Raw genomic sequence first — 22,466 nt, forward strand, 5'->3', positions numbered from 1 at the left:
TCATCATTTGATCAAAATTCAATAGTAATTAATCATAAGTCTAATTACCTGGTGACATGTATGTGTTCTATACAAATCTCTTGTTATATTGAATTTCTATTAGTTTGAAAGTTTGTGAAGATCACCCCAGCTATATGTATAAATCTAATCCATAAGAAACAAGATTTGGTAAGAGTGCATTAATTGGGGTAATCTTAAAGCAGTCGTGTGCATGCAAATTTTAATTAGTTTCCCCTAATTGAACATGTTACTCCTTAATGACTTCAGATTCCGTGCACCGCCTCATTGGGCCATACGTACGTTGATACACTGAATTGGTGTCATTTTAACAACTAAGAGTTGCATGTCTAATTTAATTAATTACATTTGAGCTAATGCTGGCTATTAAGGACAAATCTACGGTTAAACACATAGTGTGAACATTTTTTTTTAAAATTTTTTTTATCTATAGGGTTTGACTTTGAGATTGAAACATGTGTCCCAAATCTAACAAATCCAATTTCAGTTTCCAAGGCAAATTCCTCTTTAATCTAGTAATTTGTTGTTTAGTAACTCGGGCAATAAATGTAAGAAAGTCTATATAACGTCCATCTATCTCAATAAGTAGGTGGACTGTTTAAAATCTGTTCGAATAGATAAGTTTCATAAAAACTTTCTCGCATTTGCAATCCGATTAATTATTAACAATTTTTTAAAAAAATTATTGAAAATGAGTCACTTTTATCGGGATGGAGTGTAAAAACCCATTTTACATCATTTAATAGAAATTTGACACATCAGATAAAAATACCAAATACAATAGAGATATAAACATTATATCTTTAATCCAAATAAATCTCATTAACTTTTTCATTCATTCTAACTTAACACCCATCACCTACCACCTACCACCCACCTCTGAACCCCCAATACCGAAGTCTCCAAAACCAACCAAAATGGTGAGTCGGTAGCTTTGTAGTATTTTGTCAAGAGAAGAAAATATTATATATTTTTAATGTTTCAAGCTTATTAGTAAGTGTTTTTTTTTTTTTTTTTTTGGTAATAACACAAGCTACAAGAAAGAGAAAAAAGAAACAAGACTAGAAGAGTGGGTCTTTCCACTACATAAAGGAATTTATATGTGTACTTCTTATTGAAAGATGCAAAACACTCAATTTATATCACGGACTTGATTGAAGTTATTTTCATTGAGAATATCTGACGTGTACCTACAGATAATATAAGCACTTAAATCACAATTCATGTTAAATCCTCCTATATTAGGGTGTGGGTAGTGGAGCAAGTACGAGAAGATTGAGGTAGGGGTAGAAAAGTACCACGGCATGCAGGGGTTTAGAGAGGTTGAATCATAGTCCAAGTACCAATAATGATGATATTCCGGGGGCGGGGGAGGGGGGAGGGGGGTGTTTAATTACTGTATACATATAAAGAAATGAAGCTTCCACCTTGGATTTAGTGTAAAGACAGGCTAAACCCACGTTGCTCTATTATTGATATTTAGATTCGATCTCAGACTCACAATCTTACGGCACACCTCGTGCGTTTCCTTTGCCTTATTTGTCTTTTTCTTCTTTCCGCTGCTCTGGTCGGTGCCCGAAACCTCCGACCCACGAAACTTCGTCCCCTTGTGTGCGCATCGATGGCAGTTCAGTGGATACAACCAACCACACGAGCAGCCAAATTCTCTGACTAGTCTTCATTCGTAAAACAACTACCTTACTTATGTATATACAATTATACATGCATAAACTACCGACACATGTATGTTTTTTTTTTAAAGGTTTTTACTACAAGTTTTTAATAAATTAAACTGATGCAGTAGTTCTTATGCTAACTATCATGTCAATCTTATAATGTGGACGAGTATGTCCACGTGACACTTATTATATTTATAAGTGAGCTTGATAGTTGATGCCCTCTTTTTATTTATTTATTTATTTTTTATTTTTATAGTTTTTCGTCTCTCACCCTTCCTTTTATGGTTTCAGGAATTTTTGCAAATGGTACTTTAGTGATGTGGAGATTTCTTTCATAAATTTGTTAGGGGAGCACAAGATGTACGTGAGCACACCGTTGGATGAGTTGGCAGAGAATTAGCTATCGGGAGCTGTAATTTAGTGATGATGCGCTCGGGTCCTTATTGAGCAGTTTGGGTCCCATGTCATATCAAGGGGCCCCTCCAAGCCCTAGTTGTGGGTCGTCGGCTCTTCAGCCATAGGCCACCATGCCTCGATCATGGCAATGTCAATGGATAGCATTCCAGCAGCTTGTTGATAATCAGGTTCTCCAACCCCAAATCTTTTTTTTTTCATTGGACTTGTATGATTAATTATTTAGGCATCTTTTACAACATTAGCTAGTAATGTAAAAAAAAAAAAAAACAATGGTCGAGACAAAGTTGTTAACCTACCAAAACAACATAAATAACAATTGTAAACAAGCTGCATATCAAGACTATTACAATAAACTATATATAGGGCTTGAATTAAAAATGTTTTGGCTTATTAATGAGGAAACGCGTAAATGAGTGTGGACCGTGTGGTATTCATTATTCAACAAGAATACCAGCACAATGCCAGCTTAAAAAAAAGAAAAGAAGCACAATACCAAATAACCAAAATAAAAAATGCATTTAATCAATTATTTTCAGACTAGTTGTTAAAAAATAATTAAATAATTTTTTTTTTTTAAAAAAAACCTGTCCGACCAGACTAGCTAGTTCTACGAGATGGCACCTAGCTTAATGGAGGTACCATGCATAAATAAAATGCCAACATGTATTTCTAAAAAATAAAATACCGACATGCATTCTTCAATTTCCACTCCCTACCTAATCAATTATTTTCAATATCACATTATATATTATTATTATTATTACTTATTTCAGTATCAGCCGAATTTCTATTTTACATTTTTTTTTTTGTTGGACGAACTCAACCTAATTTTTAAATGTATTTGGCTTTGTCTTAAAGTTTTTTTTGGTGGTATTTTTTTTTTAATATTTTAAAAGTGTTTATATAAAAATAAAAATAATTTTGAGTGTTTTGTGTTTTGAATTATTTCTTAATGTTTTTGTTTTGAAAAAAAAAAAAAATTTAAAAGGGAGAAGAAAAAATGTTATCAAACAAACTTGTTGCGGGTTCATGAGGTGAAAAGCCTAATTAAGCGATGAGGTGCAATACCTTTAATTTGAACGGTTTATTTTAAATAAGCAATTTAGATTTTGTCAAGCCAACCAAAAATTTAAACATGTACTACATCTCTTTCCAATCGCATTTACCAGCCTCACTTGGGGTTACTAGCCACCACTTTGGCTACTTGGGTGTGGTCGAATCATTCTAATACAATGTAAATAAAAACAAAATTCATTTATATATGCAACGACGAGAATGGAAAAAAATGATGTAAAGCAGTTATCATCGTTTAACATGAGTGGTAATATTCAGGGCTGAGAAATTATTTCACGTCGTTTAAATGTCAAAAGACAAGAATTGACGTCGTTTGGTATCAATCGACACGAGTATTTTTACGTCATTTAGATAAACAAAGTATATGTTAGGTCATTTTGATAAACTTGCCTGTAAACCAGTAGTTAGTTTGGGAAGGAAATCCTTCCCAACTTATCTCAATTTTTTTTTGTTTTTTTCTTTCTCTTTTCAGGTTGATTTGACACCACTAATTCAACTCAACTCAAATTTTTTCAACTTAATTTACTTAATATTTTCAACCCAACTAATAAAAAAATTTTAAAAATCAAGAAAATTAAAATATATATATATATATATATATATATATATATATATATATATATCGGGGTGGCCGATCTATCCTTGGGGGTGGCTCGGCCACCCCTTTGGTGGTTCAAAACCACCCCATTTTTTTTTTTAAAAAAACATATATATATTTCTTTTTAATTTTTTCTTTGATTTATTATTATTATATTTTATATTATTTAAACAACTCAAACATAATCTCAACTTTTTTTTTATTATTATTATTATTATTATTTTTTTTATCAATATTCGCAATTTTAAGTTCAGTTGAGTTAAATAGAAAAAAATTGTACACCCAAACGAGCCCTGTAATCACTGATGGATAGACAAGTTTTGATGTGACAATTGAAAGATTATATTAATACAATGGAAAAGTCTCTTAATTCAATTTCTCTGTTAATATGTTTTGATTAGATCTTAATTCGTCCTTTTTTTTTCCTTGAATAGAAGTTTCGCTCTTATTTATGATTGTTTCGTCCAGTTGTTAGGATTATTTAAATTCAATGCAAACAGGCATTGAAACGGGCCCGAGATTCTTCTTCGTTTTGGTAACCAAGGTCTGGAGTTTGATCATCAGTTGGTGAAACCTGTTGAATACTTAATTAATTCAGTTTCAAATATGGCAACCTTTGGGTCCATTTTAAAATAAATCATGGTGTCAGAGTCTCAGTTTATAGGAAATGATGTTTTGTTTCTTCTGTTTTAAAAATTAACTCTAGCTAGGTTGATTACTTTGAAATAAGAAATCCAGGAATTAATTATCATATGTGGTTCTCTAATGAACTTTTCTCACTGCTTTCTCTGCGATCCATAGATGAGTTGTTTAGAGAACAAAAGTTTTACCAGTTAATTGATATTTACATCCTTCTGTCTATTTGGCCTCAATTAATTAGATTTCAATTCAAATACATGACATGAAAAAGAAAAATCCCTTACAATTGAGGAACTTGTTTTACAAGTTAACAATATATATAGCCTGCCGCTCTAGACTAATTAAGTTGCCATAGCCATGTGGAAAACTTCATTAGATTATTTATAATTGACCTAGTTTCCTTAAACTGATTTAGAGAAAATTTATTTAATTCAGTTTATTAACCTTAAAGTATGCGATTATCACATTATTTTTAATACATAATTTTCAAATACATTTTTAAAAATACATCCACGAGGCGGCTTAATTAAGTTAATTACACACAGAAGCAAGCAAGGGACTATACGAACCCAATACATTGAAAATCACTCCATATATATATAGAGAGGACAATTTCGTCATTTGCAATCCATTATATAATAATAATAATAATACATTCTATATTAATGTTCGTATGAGTACGGTTGGTCCTATATAACACATTGTCCACCTTTATTGACATTCATACCAAGAACAGAAGAAAAGAGAGAGAGACAGAGAAAATCATAGATATGGGTAACAGTCTAAGGTGTTGTTTGGCTTGTGTTCTTCCCTGTGGAGCGCTAGACTTGATCCGAATCGTCCATTTGAACGGCTACGTAGATGAGATTACCGGTCCAGTCAAGGCCGGTGAGATCCTCAAAGCCAACCCAAATCACGTCCTTAGCAAACCATGCTCCCAAGGCGTTGTACGTAAAATTTTGATACTCTCGCCGGATTCCGAGCTCAAGAGAGGAAGCATATACTTCCTGATCCCGGCGTCCTCGCTACCGGAGAAGAAAAAGGCCGGCGCTAAGAAGTCCTCCAAGAAGACCTCCAAAAAGTCCGATGATCGTCGTAATTATCTAGCAGCAGATATCATCTCCGACAAGAAATCCTCACGTAGGGATCGTAGGACTGGCCTGGTTGGAGTATGGCGGCCTCATCTTGAGAGCATCTCCGAAGACTAATTAACGCACTTTTTTTTTTCCGGTGCCGGAATCTGACATGTCCGGCCGGGTATGACCAAAGTGGTTCAATCATGCAATGGGGCCGATTTTTTAATGTACGTGGGGTTATTGGTTTTGTGGATAATTAAGTTTCACTTTCTTTGCCTTTTTGTTATTTCGGTCTGCGTATAATATTGATGGCAGATCGGGATTCCACTCCCTATATTCATGAGCTCATGATCTGTTTGCTTCTCAAGAAAATTTATGACACAGAGAGAGAGAGAAATAGTTGTACGAATTATTGAAATTGTAACGCCTTGATCAAGTTGTAAGTAAATATGTTTCTTTTTTTCTCTTTCTTAAATTATTTTCTTGAGCTAGAAAATCAAATAACTGGGCGATTAATTGCCCAAAGTACGTTGATTTTATATGTGTTTGTTGTGTGTTTAAGGTTTCGATCAGTTTTATTTTATCCCTTTTTCTTTTCCCTCAAGATGAAAATACTTTGCGATTTGAAATAATTTTTAAGCAAAGTCAAGTTGTACTGTTCTTCATCATTGATACGAGGAAAAAAGTACACTTTGTAAGTCACTAGTTGTACTGTTCCATGTGATTTGATCCTTTTTCATGTTCATGTCTTATTATATTATCTGTTTTTCGGACAAATAGACTCTATGCTCACTAATCCCGATCCTAAAAAATTTTAGGCATCCTACAGTAATTTTTACGCTATTTGGCTTGCATATATAAAATTATATATAATTTCAAAAAAGAAAACTTGAAATGATCCACTTGTTAATGTCAAGAAATTTGATGGTGATCTATCAGATCCTTTAATAATTTCAATGATTGGCATGATCAGTATTGCATATAAGCTTAATTAACAATTAATTTCGTTGTTCATCTTGACTTTGAACTGAATTTAATTGTCCAACTAATAAGCCAATATTCTATGCCTCAAGGGTTAATGAGTTTCATTAAATTATCAAATGCCTAATCGTGATTAACGGAGTGCCATGCCACTCAGAGATGATGGGTCCAGTGACATTACTATGTCCTATAAATATATAACGAATAATGAGGTCAAAATATGCTCAAGTAATATACAATTAAAGCATTTGGTTTGCCAACAAGCAGAGGGAATATCGGGTAGCAGCCATTTTTAAAATAAATAGAAATAACTACTACATTATTAATTAATATCCTAAGGTTAATGATTGTATAAGCTGAGTGTCTTTTATTATAAGTTCCTTATAAATCGACTAACATCAATCACTAAACAATTAACTTATTTATTATTATTTTTTTTTTTTAAAAAAAAAGAAAGCTAAGCCATCAAATTAATAATATTAATAGTTGCAAGATCTTTCATGTTCACAGCTGGATAACTTGGTTGTTATGTTAATAGCATAAATCCAAAGTACGCTCAAATGGCGACAACTCCACGCTACATAAAATAAAAGCAAACAAGCTGGCAAATCCTGATGAACATAATATCGTATAAGCAAGTCCTCACATGGATTCCCTCTTCTCTCTCCCACATAATGCATTAGCTAGACAAATGCTTACACATCCCTTTCTCAAACTCCAACCCCACTATTCTTTTTTTTTTTTCTTTTTTTTTTATTCATTGGACCACAACCCTACTTCGGTTTTTGTTTAATTTGTTGATCAGAGACTTTGCATTTTTCGAGTTGATTTTGTTTATCACATTGCAACAATCGCATGTATTCATCTACTTCTGCTGCCAGCTGGTACGAGGCACCATTTTCTTTTGGTTTAAAGATAAAGTTTATATATATATTAATTTAATCTATTATATTAGCATTTGTCTTTAAAACACGTGACCGTCTTCATTATGATCATGTATAATCAAAATTCAAACACATTACGGGTTTTATTATGGACTAGGATCCTTGCAATATAATATTGGAGGATCTCAAAAATTCTCCTGGCCGAGAAGGGGGCTTGTGGAGCCCTTTTCTGCTCAGACACAGACTTTTTAGTCGAAACTGCTCGAAACAAGTTGCTCGAGCAAGGGATTCTGTGCTTGGACAAAGAACTCATTTCATCTAGAATTGCTAGCCATTATGTCATTTATCGAGACATGAATTTAAGATTATATAGGTTAACTATAATTCGATCTATTTAATCAAACATGTCAAATTTTTTAATCTTAACCCTTTAATTTTGTATTAAGTTTGTGGGTTGAGTCGAAAATTTTTAACTCTAACCAAAATCTTCTGCAATTAAAGGATCTCAAAATTACTCCTGACCGAAAATGTGAGGAGGGTGTGGAGTCTTTTCAGCTCCGACAAAGACTTTTTAGTCGAGTAACGAGCTTATTGTCCGAACAAGTTGCCTGAGCAATGGATTCCGTACTCGGACAAAGAGCTCCTTCTCGCAAGTCCCTACAATTTTCTATATGCCCTCTGTCTAGTCCCCATCCCATCGGTTCCGTTAGTGCATGATTTAAATAGTAAGCTTGGGGATCCCCACGAAGGTAGCATCGAGCCTGGCGCAGCGTGGATAGGACAAAAAGGATCGCGACGCTTGGCTCACGGGGTTCAGTCGCCAGTTCCCGGAGAAGAACATGGCTGAATCTCTCTAGATTGGATGTGGAGGTGAGTTTCAATGTCAGTCAAATGCAAGTCTTCAGAGTTTCAATTCCTAGACACAATCACACGTATCTTTAAGGCTGCAACTGTCTTGTAACTGCAGCTAAATATCCTCATGGTTAATTATTATTATTATCAGGTTTAGAATTTCGAGCAAGACTGCTTAGAAATGAAGATTATCTTAAACGAGTTTTGATGATCCATTGAAATTACCATATCAATGAATTGGGATCTTATGGTATATTTATGACTTCAATTTCTTCGTATAATCAGTTTTGATAAAAAAAAAAAAAATAAGGGAGGGAGACAATATTGGCTATAACGTACCCCAGGAAAAAGGAAGAAGAAGGATGGTAAGCGTGGGATTGGGATCCTGGCAATAGTGATAAAATTGCCCCAAGATTTTTTTTCCAAATCCTGATCATTCATTCTCATCCAATAGTCAAAAATCCGCCATGTGTTTCATATAATATAAAATAATAAAATATTATTGTTTTTTAAAAAATAAATATAAAATCAAATATTAAAAAATAAAAATAATTATTAAAAAATATGGGGTGGTTTGGCCACCCCAGCTCAGCCTTGGGGGTGGCCTGAGCCACCCCCTAGGGCCAAACCCATAAATCTTGGGGGTGGCTTCGAGGTGGATCGGTGACAGATTGCAACCGTCAGTTTGTTTTATTTTCTAAACCAACTTTATGTTGTTATTTTATTAGGGCTAGGGTTTTGGAGGTATTTATGTCATATTTTATTAGGTTTTGGGTTTTGGGCTATAAATATATGCTTATAGCCTCCATAGAAAATCAATTTATGTTGATTATTGATTTTGTTGAATAAGAAACCTTAGAGTTGAGCGTTCTTCTTTCTTTTCCTTCAAAACCTAGAGAGTATCTAGCTTTTGTCAAGAAGATTTCTTAAATCATTGATAGAATCAAGATATAGAAATATTTATCTACTGCTTATTAATGTTCTTCGCTGCAGCCCACTAAGTTACGCTGCATCAGTTGGTATTAAAGCCCAATTACTTTCCATGAATGGAGATGAGCAATCGCTTTGCAGAGATGAATGAGGTGCACGTGCGCACTGAGACAGCACGTAAGGAGCAACCGAAAATTCGCTTGTAGCACATGAGTGGTGGGTCGAACGGTTGTCGTCATCAACCAAGATCGCGATTCGCGGAAGCGGAAGACAAATTTATCACTGAACATTGGCAACATGCGGAGGATTGATTTAGGGCTATGAGAGATCAAATTGAAGACCTTACTACCCAATTATCCAACTTATGTGGTCAACATGGGAACAGATCTAGAAACCCGTTTGCGGAGTGCCGAATGCATGGATGTCAGCACTTTGCACAAGCTCATGCCAATCGATGGGTGAGTAGGTTCGAACTCAATATTCTAGAATTCGACAAGGATCAAGACTTGACGAATTTTTGCATTAGGTGTTGGCTGTTGAAGAGGTTTTTGAATTCAATGGGGGTGCCCTATAAACAACGAGTCTCTTTGGTGGTACACACATTCCGGGGAAGAGTTGGTGCGTGGTGGCAACAATTGAAGAAAACTAAGATACGGCAAGGCAAATTGAAGATCAATAGTTGAGAGAAACTATTGAAATATATGCGAGTCGCTTTCTTGCCCCGTAGTTATACCATAGGCCAGAAGTCACAAAATTAGAGACAAGGGTCTATGACTGTGACAAAGAAAATAGAAAATTCCTAAAAAAAAAAAATGTATTTAGGAAAACATTGAGTGAGGCGAAGAGACCACAACAGGCCAATTGGACCCCTACTTGCCAACCACAAATCTATAAACCGAATCCATATTTTATGGACAAAGAAAAAGAATTTGTGGATGAAGAGTTTAGACATGAAGATGTTGCAGATCCTTTGCAAGGATTTGTGGATTGTGATTCCCAACCAACCTATGATGACGATGTCAATGAGAGAGGGCCGATTGAAGGACCTTTGGCATCTGACCTAGAGGACGAGTATGAAGAAGATGGGTTTTCTCCCATGTTTGGCGACCTCTACCCCAAAGAAGATGACCAAGAGGAAGAATACGAAGAAGATGGTTTTTTCTCCCATGTTTGATGGCCTCTACCCCCAAGATGATCAATTGGAAGAGGAAGAGCTCATGGGTAACATCGCAAATTATGAAGAGGTTGATGAAGACTTTTCAGATGAAGTGCCTAATTATAATGATGAATGGGTTGATTATGATGATTTCCTTGGGGTTGAAAGTATTTTAAATTCTCCTAATAATGATTGTGGTGAGTTCTAAGCGGTTGAGGAAAATTATTCATTTACAAGGGCAACTACGACTAATCCATTCTTGAGTATCTTCATGGCACGTGGAAGGGTGATGGAACGAACGAAGAACGGCAAATCTGAAGTAATGCCAAATGGTGTATGGGGCCGTCACGACAACCGTCAAGGTATTCCAATGATGAGGAGCATCACTCTTATTATGAGGTGTTGTTTTGTTTTGATCTTGAGGAAATGCGAGTGGAGCGAATTGATAGGGCATCCGAAGGACTGTGGAAAGAACCGGTCGAATTCGAGGACGAATTCTCTCCAACAAGGGGAGAATGATGCAGATTGCGTAACCATCAGTTTGTTTTATTTTCTATACCGACTTTATGTTATTATTTTATTAGGGTTAGGGTTTTGAGAGTCTTTATTTCGCTATTTTATTAGGTTTAGGGTTGTGGAGGTATTTATGTCATATTTGATTAGGTTTAGGGTTTTGGGCTATAAATATATGCTTATAGCCTCCATAGAAAATCAGTTTATGTTGTCCCCAAGGGGTAGCTCAATCAGCTGTGGACTACGCTTAATGAAGCGGAGGTCACTAATTCGAATCCCCCTCCCCCTTCCCTTGTGTGGACATGTTAAAAAAAAAAAAAAATCAGTTTATGTTGATTATTGATTTTGTTAAATAAGAAATCTCAGAGTTGAGCGTTCTTTTTTCTTTTCCTTCAAAACCTAGAGAGTATCTAGCTTTGTTAAGAAGATTTCTTAGATCATTGATAGAATCAAGATCTAGAAGTATTTATCCGCTGCTTATTGATGTTTTTCGCTGCAGCCCACTAAGTCAGGCTGTTTATTATCCCACATTGCCTGTGGACAAGATCTTGGGCTTGTTTATGAGGAAAGATCAATCATTTCCTATAGAACCGGTTTTATGAGATGAGTTAGACCAATGAATTTCTTCATGGTATCATAGCCTATCATAAGATGAATGTGGCCCGCACTACTTATCCCGTGACAAGGACCATGAAAAATACTGGCCTGCACATGAGGGAGGGTGTTAAGAAATAATCTCACATTGCCTGTGGACAAGACCTTGGGCATATTTATAAAGAATGAGCAATACTCTCTTATAGAACCGGTTTTCTGAGATGAATTAAGTCCACGAATTTCTTCATGATATCAGAGCCTACTATATGACAAATGGGGCCCACATTACTTATCCCATGACAAGGACCAGGAAAATACCAGCTGCACGTGAGGGACAGTGTTGGGGAATAATCTTACATTGCCTGTGGACAAGACCTTGGGCATGTTTATAAGGAATATGCAATCTTCTCCTATAAAACCGGTTTTATGAGATGAGTTAGGCCCACAAATTTCTTCAAATAAACACAATTGATCGGAAGGCAAAACCCGTGAACTGGATTTGCAGGAAATTGGAGGAAGACCCTCCATCAAAGCGAGATAAAACTAAAAGAAACAAAAAGGGTTCGTGTTTCTTGGAGGATCTTGGAGTACTAAAGGAAAATATGCGAGGTGAGTGGGACTTTTATAAGGAAGAAAGAATGTCGATGCTTTTCAAATTTTTAGGCCGTTGGAGAGTTTAAAGCTAGCAGCAGTTGCCAATGTCGGTTCTAACTAAGGCAGTCGGAGGAGACTGTGTCGTTTGCGGGGATTATAATAGCCAACAACTCGGACATAAATATAAGACGTTGAGCCAGAAATTTTCCCGCCGTTTAAGAGTCCGAAGTTGGTGGAAAACTGAAGTTGTGTGTTTGGAATCATAAAAGCCTATGACTAGTCGTTTTAAGAATTAAATTGGAAACCCAACAAATTGCAAACCCAATATAGCTTTCACAAACATATAGTGAGAAATTCTAAAGCTGCATGATGTAAATATTTTTCTTGAAACTTGGTTGGTTGGTTTTGGCATAAAATATTTTTTGTCGAAATTTTATTTTTGCTAAAACTATTTTTTGCAAAAGTGACTATTTTTGCTGTTTGTTTGTAACGTGAAAATGGTTCAAAAAATATTTTTTTGTGGTTTTGCTTGTATGAAAAATTGTCAAATATATATGGCTATGTTTCGCCGTTTGTTTGTAAGAACCCTTAAAATGGTTCAAAAAAGTATTTTTTGCCATTTGGCTCATATAGAAAATCGCAAACTATTTATTATATTTTCATATAATTTGAAGAATTGTGAGGAAGAGAGAAACGATGGTAAGGAGCTGCAGAGGATGAGAGTGCATGAAAATAAGAATTCAGGAGTGGGGTTAATATTCAAGGAGATTGCCTACCCATATTGCTTGCATTTTGGGCACGAAATCGTGAAAGGACCTTTGTGTGGCATACTTATATTTAAATGATGGTTGATGAAATAATAATAACGAAAAAAAGGTTTTAGGGTTATACCTTAAGAAAAGAGTGTAGGTTTCTGTCTTCAGAATGTGAGAAACTCTAGTCACCATCGTGGGGTCAACAACAGTACTTGATTATCCACTTCTTTTTTTTTTTTTTCGAAAATACAATTAACATACCTTGATTAATAAGTTAGGTGTATTTTTAAAAAAATTGTTTATTTTTTTTTAAAAAAATATTTTTGGAGTATTTCATTTTTCTTGGTAAAGTACTTTTAAATTGACCAATATTTTACATTGCATTAAATACTAAAAACAAGAAAAAACTTTTTTTTTTTTTTTTTCCATAAATCGTTTTAAATCGAAACAATGGGGCTTAGTTTTAATTGTTTTTAAAATCTTGTTCTATTGGAATCAATTAATAAAGCTCAAGGACGGCCAGAGAAAAGGAAAAAAGAATTAGTAAGATTATTAGTAGAAAGGCATTTGCATTCAAGTGTGTTTTTACTGTTAATGTAGAAGGTTTGGCTTTAACTTATGGGACGAAATGCACCTACATTAGAGAATAATTGTAATATGTGGTTAGACTGCCCCCAAATTTAGAAGCTGGTTCACCTTAAAGAAGTTTTATAAGGATGGCTGGACTATCTTTAACTTGGAAAGTCGCTAGACCACCACCTTAAAGAGTTTTTGGAGCGGTGAGGAAGAGAGACGAGGAAAAGGAGTTGCGAATAAAGAGAGTGTGAAAATAAGTATTAGGGAGTGGAATTGATATCCAGTGCAATTGCCTGCCCATATTGTTTGCAATTTGGGCAAGCAATATGAGAGTGTCCTTATGAGGCCTACTTGTATTTAAATGGTGGTTTATGAAATAATAATAACACAAGAATAGGGTTTTAGGGCTATACCTCAAGAAAAGAATGTACGTTTTTGTCTTAAGAATGTGAGAAACCCTAATCACTATCGTGGGGTGATTGATTAGCAATAGTGATTGATCGCCCATGTGTTTTTTCTTCTTTTCGAAAAAGAACAAGAACATTACAGAAAAATACAATAGACACATATTGATTTAAAAGCCACATATATTTTTCAAATAATTGTCTATTTTAAAACGATTTTTATTATTTGGATATTGCATTTTTTTTTTGTCTACTAAAAACATTTTCAGACTGAAGAATATTTTAAGCTCCGTTAAACCCACAATACACCAAAAAATAAAAAATAAAACATAAACCGAAACAAATGGTTTTAATTGGTATAGGATGGTCAAAGAAAAATTACTACAATAAAATAATAATTATATAATTGTTTTTAAATCTTTCAAAGACGGCTCGAGAAAAGGAAAAAAGAATTAGTAAGGTTATTACTAGAAAAGCACTTGCATTCATGTGTGTTTTTACTATTAATGGAGAATTTTGGCTTTAACTCATGGGATGAAAGGCGTTTGCAATTGGGAATAATTGTAATATTTGATTGGACCGCCCAATGACTCATCCCTTGAGAAGTTTTTTTAGGGTGATTAGACTACCTATAACTTGAAGAGTGCCTAGACCATCATGTTCGAGAGTTTTTGGAGATGACTTAACTCACCTTTAAGTGAAGAGTAGTCTGACCAAACCTTATTGTAGTTTTCGTGGTGGTCTGAGCCACCCTAAAATCACCTTAAAAGGGCGGTTTAGCCATACCCAAAACTTATTTCAAGGGTAGTCAAATTCACTCTTATGTGCAAGAGAGGTTAAGCCATGACTAGGTAGTAGAGAATGGAGAGGCGCCACCTCGCCACCTTTGTTTTGTTTTTATTTATTTATTTTACTTTTGAGTTTTTTTTTTTTTTTGTTAGGTGTCAAGCTAAGAGCAATAGTAGCAATCTAGCAGATGTATGCCATTCCCTTAATTATGTTTAGGAATTTTTTTTTTTTTAAAAAGGAAATCACAAAAACCTACTCACATCAGATTTCATACATTTAACCAATTCTCAAGAGTTGCTATAGTATTTTCCAATGGGTAGGGAACCAAAAGTAGTTCCCTATACATTATTTTAATATAAATATATATTTTTTTCCTCTCCCATCTTTCATCTTTTTGTCTTTAATTGGGGATTTTGTGAAAAAAATTTATGGCAGGCAGGAACTTGTATTTTGTAAAAAAAAAAAAAAATTTAATTATATAGGGAAATGCAAGGGAAGCTATTTTAAACTATATTTTCATAGGAAGCAAAAAATAGTTTTATACCCTAAATCAAAGAGAAACTGCTGTTAGTGCTTGCATTTTTTACATGTACACGTTTTTGTTGTTATATGGCTTTTATATGAGGTGAATAATTATGCATTTAACCCTAGAAAAAAAAAAAAAAATCCATTGGAACTCGCTCAGAAGAATTAAGGGTGTAGAAGGTAGTGAGAAGAGTAGTCAAGGGATTGGATTATGGGGAATGGGATGAGGAATTGTTGTCATCACGGGTACTTTGCATGTAAGAATGGCTTAAGGGAATATGATCCTCTTCATTTCATTTAAGGGGTTGAAATTCATTATCTTGATTGTGTTGGGTGGTCTTGAGCCTATCTGAACCCAAAAAACTAGCTCAAGAGGTGAGACTTTTCCTCACACTTATAAACTGACCACCAACCCTTTTCACAATCGATGTAGGATAATCCTAACAATCTTCTCCTCACACATCGTGCCCTGGATTTGAGCAAAGACAACCCATTTCTCCCAACAGTCCTCGAGACTTATTGTTTGAAACTAAGCTCTAATACTAGTGTTGGGTGGTCTTAGACCTCTCTCAACCCAAAAACTAGCTTAAGAGGTAAGGCTTTCTCTTACATTTATAACGTGACCACCAACCCCTTCCACAACCGATGTGAGATAACCCCAACAAATTGAATGGTGCAATATCAAGGAATCACGAATGAAGGATTGAAAGTTTCCTTTGGTTTCTCCTTTGATCCAAACAGATCGAGAACACAAAATTAGAGCATATATTTCATCAGAAATTTATTTCAGACTTTTCAATAATAGCCAATTTATTTCAGAACTAGTTATGTTTTACAACTTCAAAAAATAAATAGATATTGCCTAGAGAGAGACAAAAAAATAAAAATAAAAATACATGGATTATATATTGTAAAGGGTTTTTCTATTCTTCGATTCGTAATTTGTAATATGTATGAATATTGTATATGGAATATGAAAGATATAGGATTATAATGGAAAGATGATGATGAAATGAATATAGAAATTGTATTGATAAACAGGTTGTTCGAGAAACCTACTCTCCAAATGAAAGCAACTAAAACACTTGAATCATTTTTCATACCTCTAATGAACTAGGTTGCTTATATTTATACAACTCACATTCATAATCAGCTACACAATTCTAACTTCCAACACCTATTATACTAAAAGGCCCACATTATAGTGGCCATTACACTTAAAGGCCCACTAAAACTATATATCCCTTGCATATATAAAAGCTAAAAATGTATGCCAATCCCTTAGGGCCAAACCCATAAATTAAAGGTGGTCAGCCACCCATTTTAATAATTATTTTTATTTTTTAATATTTGATTTAATATTTATTTTTTAAAAAATAATAATATTTTATTATTTTATATTGGATGGGACACATGTCGGATTTCTAGCTGTTGGATGAGAGTGAATGGTCAGGATTTGAAAAAAAAATCCTTGGGCAATTTTATCACTATCATCGGGGATCCCAATCCGATAAGGGTGATTCAAAACCTGAAGTACTCTAATACCATATGAAAAAATACGATTTTATATTGAATCACATAGAGTTAAGAGTACTGTATAAGAAGGGTGTTTCAGGCCTTTTTGAGTTTGGGTCCAAGTTGCTTGATGGGCCAGGGAGTCAAGCCCAGTACTCACGTTAATCGTATAATCAAGAGCTAGCAAGGCAACACGGTTTGCAACTAGATCAATCGTAGGCTCATATGAACGAATTAGAATCTTCTCAATTTCATTTGAACTGGATAATATTCTGTTAGTTATAGTGGAGGTGTATTTTTGTTCTTTCAAAAAGTAAAAAGACAAAAATACTCCTCCAGTACTATCTTGTTCCCACCTGGATAAGTATGCATTAATGTGTGAACGGTGCAACAATACAATATTCATATGAAAAGAAAAACACTTCGATATTTGGAGGAATAATATACATTTAAGTATTCAATAAATGAGAAGAAAAAAAATGAGTGATTAAGGGAGAAAGGATGTGACCCGATTTTACCTATAACAACTTCATCTCCTACAACAGAAAATTTCAGGCTTGATCATCAACAACATCAAAGACCTGATTTTAAGAAGAAGATCACCTACGTTTTATGTAATCCCTTGACAGGGGTCTCAAAATTATTTCGTGAGTTCTCTCAACTCTCACATAACTAAAAAAAAAAAAATGGAGTTTCCATATTACAAATTTTCTTTCATCTTATTTTTACTCTTTGCCGTGGAGGAACTTGACCACACTTAATTTGGCCGTAGCTCGGGACATATCGACTGCAAATGAGTCTTCCGTGAAGCACTTGAAGCCAAGCACTTCTTCGCCTCCACAACTCTGCTGTTGCACCACCAACAACGAAACCTCCCAATTGGAGTCTGACGAAGCTAGCATTTCCCCCAAGGACCCCAGCTCAGGAAACTCATTCCACATTGTTAGCCCCATGAGCAATGGCGAGTTGCTTGCATGCCGTCTTCCCACCAAAACCAGATCATATAGATTTTGCAGCGACCGAATCACATTGATCACTTCTAAGCTTTCATACACCACCTCTTCTCTGTATATATGACGCATTTTGTGCATGTTAGCCCTCTTAAACTTGTCGATCATTTCAAAATCTAGCTCCCTACTTACCAAATTCTTGCCCCTTTTTTTAGACTCGAGAAGAAACTGAATAACTGTAATGCCTACATCCGGGTGTTCAGCCATGCGCATGGCGTATGATAATGCTTCCCGATCATCTGCCCCTCCCAAGAAGATCACCACGATTCTATAGAAAGGCCTGCTTTTCATTGTCTTAATATTCCCGCTTAATGTTCCTCTGTCAACCAAGATTCCGACAGAGCAAGGAGCGCTGTTGAGTATTTTGAGGTTGACTGTTCTTATGGGCTTCTCAGATAATTCCTCCGTGCCCTGCGGTTTCCATTGCTGGTGGAAAGGGATGATCACCAAAGACGCTCTCTTCTCCAAAGCCAGGCTGCAGATCTCGTCGTGCATTGTTGCGTACGGCGCAATGGCTGTGAACGCATTCACCAAAACCGTGCCGCAGTTGATTTCCTCGAACAGGTGGAAGGCATTTATGATGTGGTCGGACTGGTTGGAGTGAGAAGAAATCCTGTGGCCCTGTCTATGCGTTATGAGAAGTGGGGATGATCTGCCCAGTAGCTGGATGAGGTGGACGACGTACAAGGCGATGGGACTTTTGAGTGTCGGATGAGAGACTTCGAGAAGATTGATGATTGAAGGAGTGATGTCTTGATGGTGGATGCAGGCCAGCAAACGGAGCTCGGCATTAGGCATGGTGTGTTGGATGGTCCTCCTCCTTTTCATCGACATGTATCTCTTTGATGGATTGTACAGTAATTTCACCATGGGAGTGATGATTCCCGTTATCAAAACGGCGGATATGACCATGATACTATATGATTCTTGGTCAATAAGCTGCAAGCCAAAGCCACAAATATATATTGCATGTTATATATATATCTAGCACAAGATATGAAACAAAGAAGGGGCGGAACTAGGTGGGGCAAGTAAAAACATAATTTTAAAGGGCTTATTTCGTAAAATTCTATAACTATGAGGGGATTTTTAAAATTTTTGGGGCTACTACATACCCCCAAGCATGTATGTAATTCTGCCTCTAAAATCGAGTCCTTGTTTTTTTAGTTTTGGGAAAATGAAATTTAGTTCTTTTAGTAGAAAGATTTCGAGTAATTTGTTAGCAATTTGGATAACAAAGGTATATAAAAGAGTTTATATGGAGCTAATCCACTTGTCCAAGCAATGGGCAGGCTATTCAAAATCTGTTTAGACATGTGAGCTCTGTAAAAAGGTAAATTAGGATCATCTCAAATTTATTTGAGCGGGAAAATATTCAGTTAGTTATATTTTAAGGATATTTTTGTCTCCTTAAAATGTAAAAAGAGAAAAATACCCTTCAAATATAATTAAATTGATATTCTCCAGTTCAAATAAATAGAAAATGATCCTCTCTCACATTTATTACCTGCATTGCTAACAATCTGAACGATGGAAGGGCAAAATTGTCCAAATTTTTTTGAGGTTAAAATTTTTGGATAACACTACTCTTCTAAATATACTAACCGGAGGAAATTGAAGAGATTAATTTGAAATGGAAAGGTTCCTTTTCCCTGAACGATAAAATTGCTGGGATATTTTGGGACATGATCAGTTTGTTTTGCTTACATGGAGGAGCATCCCATGTTGTAATATTAGAATATCAGTGATGCCTTGGGCGCTCATGATTAGGCCCAAGGAGAGGGAGTCGAGGACTGGCAATTCGTAATAGAGCGAGGGCAACATTGTTCCCATAAGTTTTCCCAGTAAGCTACACAGAGCCAACATCTCCACTATTCCAACAGTCTTCACGTTTGTCAAAGACAGATTTATCCTTGCGCAGCTGAACACAAAATAGCCTGGCAAGAGAATGGACGAAACATAGGAACCAAGCTTATCCACCAATGCTGATCCTAGCGGCGGTCCATCCGGCACTGCCAAGCCTAAAACTATAGGCCCAAACATGAAATGCTGCCCAATAACTTCACCCAATAGCGCGCACCCCAATACCATGACAAAGATGCAGAAGAAGTGAGACTCACTGAGTTCTTTCTCTTTACCTGTTTTCTCAATCATCCATGAAAAAATGGGCCTCAGGATGTATATTATGATGATCAGCATGATCACTAAAGACATTAATGCCATCCATGGTAAGCTAGCTTGCTTTGTCGTCAGTGAGCTTTGCCTTATTGTGAACGTGATGATTGAGCAAATCCAAGAGCATGTCCCACTTATCATGGAAGAAGACACAGCTAATCGGCCAAGCTCTGAATTGAGAAGCTTCAAATCAGCTAGAAGGCATACAATGACATGGAAGGAACTTGAGGATTGAAATGCTGCAATGAAGATTAAGGATTTGTGTAGATCGGGATCCATGGTGATCTTGTGCTTTAAAATGATAGCGAAGGCTATGTTTAGCATTAGGGGCACAAGGAAAGCGCAGATGCCAATCACCAGTGCTCTTCTTCCTGATTTCCTTACCATGCTCAAATCCATTTTAACTCCAACGAGGAACATAAAGAGCATGCATCCAAAGAAGGCGAATGTTTCACTTACGTAGAAACTTTTCATGGGAAATACCGTACTTCTGAATGAATTGTCTTTTCCCAGAAACGAAGGTCCCAGTATAATACCTGCCTGTTCACGTTTTAAATCACAAAAAAAATGAGATATAATGTATACTGGAGGGATCAATATAATAAAGATGTAGCCCTAATTAAGGGCACTTCACATAGGCGGACATAGGCTTCTAAGAGAGTCTCCAGCAGTATTAGGTAAAGTAGTTAATGAAAAAGTACAATTTTCTATTTTTACTGCTCATTTTTTCATATACACTCCAACATATTATTTATTCTATTCTCTATTTGATTAAAATATTATTTTTTTGAATTTTTTTATTCTTTTTTTAAACTCTCCCTCTCTCTCACGATTCTCCGCCACAACTCTCATAGAAAAGATTGAGATGGGGTTTCAGCCGAACAGAGAATTCATATATTTTTTTTAATTGTTTGCTTAAACACTCTGCCTCTCTTCTCAGGTAAGAGAGAGAGGAGGTTCAACCGAGCAGAAAAGACAATTTTGCAAAAATGAGAGATGGGAGTTTTAACAAAAAATTCTCCACCAAAATGATGCCCGCGTTATGAATCTAGAAAGTAAAACCTTAGAATTTGATGTTGAAAGATGGGATTTTAGCTCTGCAGCACGTTTGGTTTGATTCAATGTTACGATTTTGATGGTGGTGGTCTTTTGGCTGAGAGGATGCCGAGAATAATGAAGAGAAAGATCCCAATTTATTCAGAGAGCATTGAGATCGAGAGAAGAGAGAGAAAAACATTAAAAAAAACTTGAAAATTGTGCTACAGTGAATAGCTACTTTTTGCAATTCACTGTAGCAAAATATGTAGTTTAGCTACTCTGAAGCTAATCTGTTGGACGCAAAAAAATGCTCATAATAAGTAAATATAGCTATTATGAGCATTTTAACTACTCTACTAGAAATGCTCTTAAGGATGAACCGCTTTAAAATATCTTTTCTCCTTTTATCTCTTTGTGTTTCCGCTATTTATCCTTTATTGTTATATTTTATTATATATTTCTATTTCTATTTATGATAGAATAACATGTAAATTGCATAATATAGTAGAAAAGCATTGATGTAGGTGGAAAAGGGTTATGGGATTAACTATTAACTAGCTAGCAATATTAGTTATTCCTTTGTTGGTGTATATATATATTTATGTTTCTTCATTGTATATTTTTGGAATATTGAGGAAGATGGAAAATGAAGAATATTGAAAAGCTTACCAACATTTGTGAAATAAAAGCACTTTCACCAAGTGGGGTCAGAATCAACTGAAAGAAGGCTGTGAGCAAGGCGGATAAGGAGAGCTGTGTATAAAGGATAAGAGATGCGAAATCGAACGGATTATCACCATAAAAGACACCTCTATTTCTCATATGCCTTTGTGACTGGCAGACCCAGCGGCTGCCATTATTTTCTGCAGATCTATGCATGTTCGAACATGTAGAAGCAGAGAGAGAGAGAGAGAGGAGAATATATGTCTATGAAGGACGTCTGGGGTGAGACTGAAGGATTTGAGAGGAGAAGCTATGGACATGAGGATGGTGCGGAGTGGTCAAACCCTAAGCTCACTATTTACCACGGGTTTGGCACAAGTCATCAGGTTCGAGAGGTACTATTATAACCTCAAAAAAAAAAAAAAAAATAATAATAATAATAATAGTAATTTTGCAAAATAAAAGAATAGGAGAGAAGAGCCACACATCTTTTTTCTTATATTTTTCTGCTAAAAAGATTTCAAAACTCCAACTCGAGTGATAGATGACATAAACGTTGGTTTTGACGTAAATAGTAATATTTTTAATATATATTGATACCCTAAAAACTAATAATAATAATAAAAAAAACCAAATAAATACACTTTGCCCTAAAAAGAATACTGGTATTTAAAACATTACAACCATAAAACTGTAACTAATTAGAACTGTAACTTCGTCTCATCACATCACATCATATATATATATATATATATATATATATATATATATCATCATACACCCATATATTAACCCTCATACGGTGAACAAATATTTTTCTATTGTCAATTTAACTTGTGATGTCAAATTCGCGAAGGAGGAAAAAATACTTCATTGAGAACATCGATCTCAACGCTTGGAACTCTTTCTTATTGAGTCGATATCAAACAAGAATTAATCTGACGCCCCCTCCAAAAAATGTCTCAAGATAAATTAATTTTGTTGTGACAATTCGTGAATATTCTTTTTCTC

General features: G+C 35.3%; 2 protein-coding genes across 2 annotated transcripts; one reads left to right on the plus strand and one right to left on the minus strand.

The window, feature by feature from the left end:
- The first annotated feature begins 5,195 nt into the window (after positions 1–5,195).
- Positions 5,196–5,805, plus strand: LOC132162747 (uncharacterized). The gene has a single exon (XM_059572976.1). The coding sequence runs from the start codon at positions 5,196–5,198 to the stop codon at positions 5,631–5,633; it is 438 nt and encodes a 145-aa protein (XP_059428959.1). The 3' UTR covers positions 5,634–5,805.
- Positions 5,806–17,294: 11,489 nt separating this feature from the next.
- On the minus strand, positions 17,295–21,671 carry LOC132163174 (cation/H(+) antiporter 15-like). Its single transcript, XM_059573360.1, has 3 exons — positions 21,462–21,671; positions 19,287–20,294; positions 17,295–18,518 (listed from the first exon to the last, which is right to left on the minus strand). The coding sequence occupies exons 1-3, from the start codon at positions 21,669–21,671 to the stop codon at positions 17,295–17,297; spliced, it is 2,442 nt and encodes an 813-aa protein (XP_059429343.1).
- Between the last annotated feature and the right edge of the window lie 795 nt (positions 21,672–22,466).

The sequence above is a fragment of the Corylus avellana genome, chromosome ca10 (genome assembly GCF_901000735.1).
Source record: "Corylus avellana chromosome ca10, CavTom2PMs-1.0".
NCBI lineage: Eukaryota > Viridiplantae > Streptophyta > Magnoliopsida > Fagales > Betulaceae > Corylus > Corylus avellana.

Coding starts and splice junctions, on each gene's coding strand:
- LOC132162747 (XM_059572976.1), top strand. CDS start 5,196: ATGGGTAACAGTCTAAGGTGTTGTTTGGCTTGTGTTCTTCCCTGTGGA.
- LOC132163174 (XM_059573360.1), bottom strand. CDS start 21,671: ATGCATAGATCTGCAGAAAATAATGGCAGCCGCTGGGTCTGCCAGTCA. Junction 20,295..21,461: donor CTTTTATTTCACAAATGTTG/GTAAGCTTTTCA, acceptor AAACGTGAACAG/GCAGGTATTATACTGGGACC. Junction 18,519..19,286: donor AACATGGGATGCTCCTCCAT/GTAAGCAAAACA, acceptor TTTGGCTTGCAG/CTTATTGACCAAGAATCATA.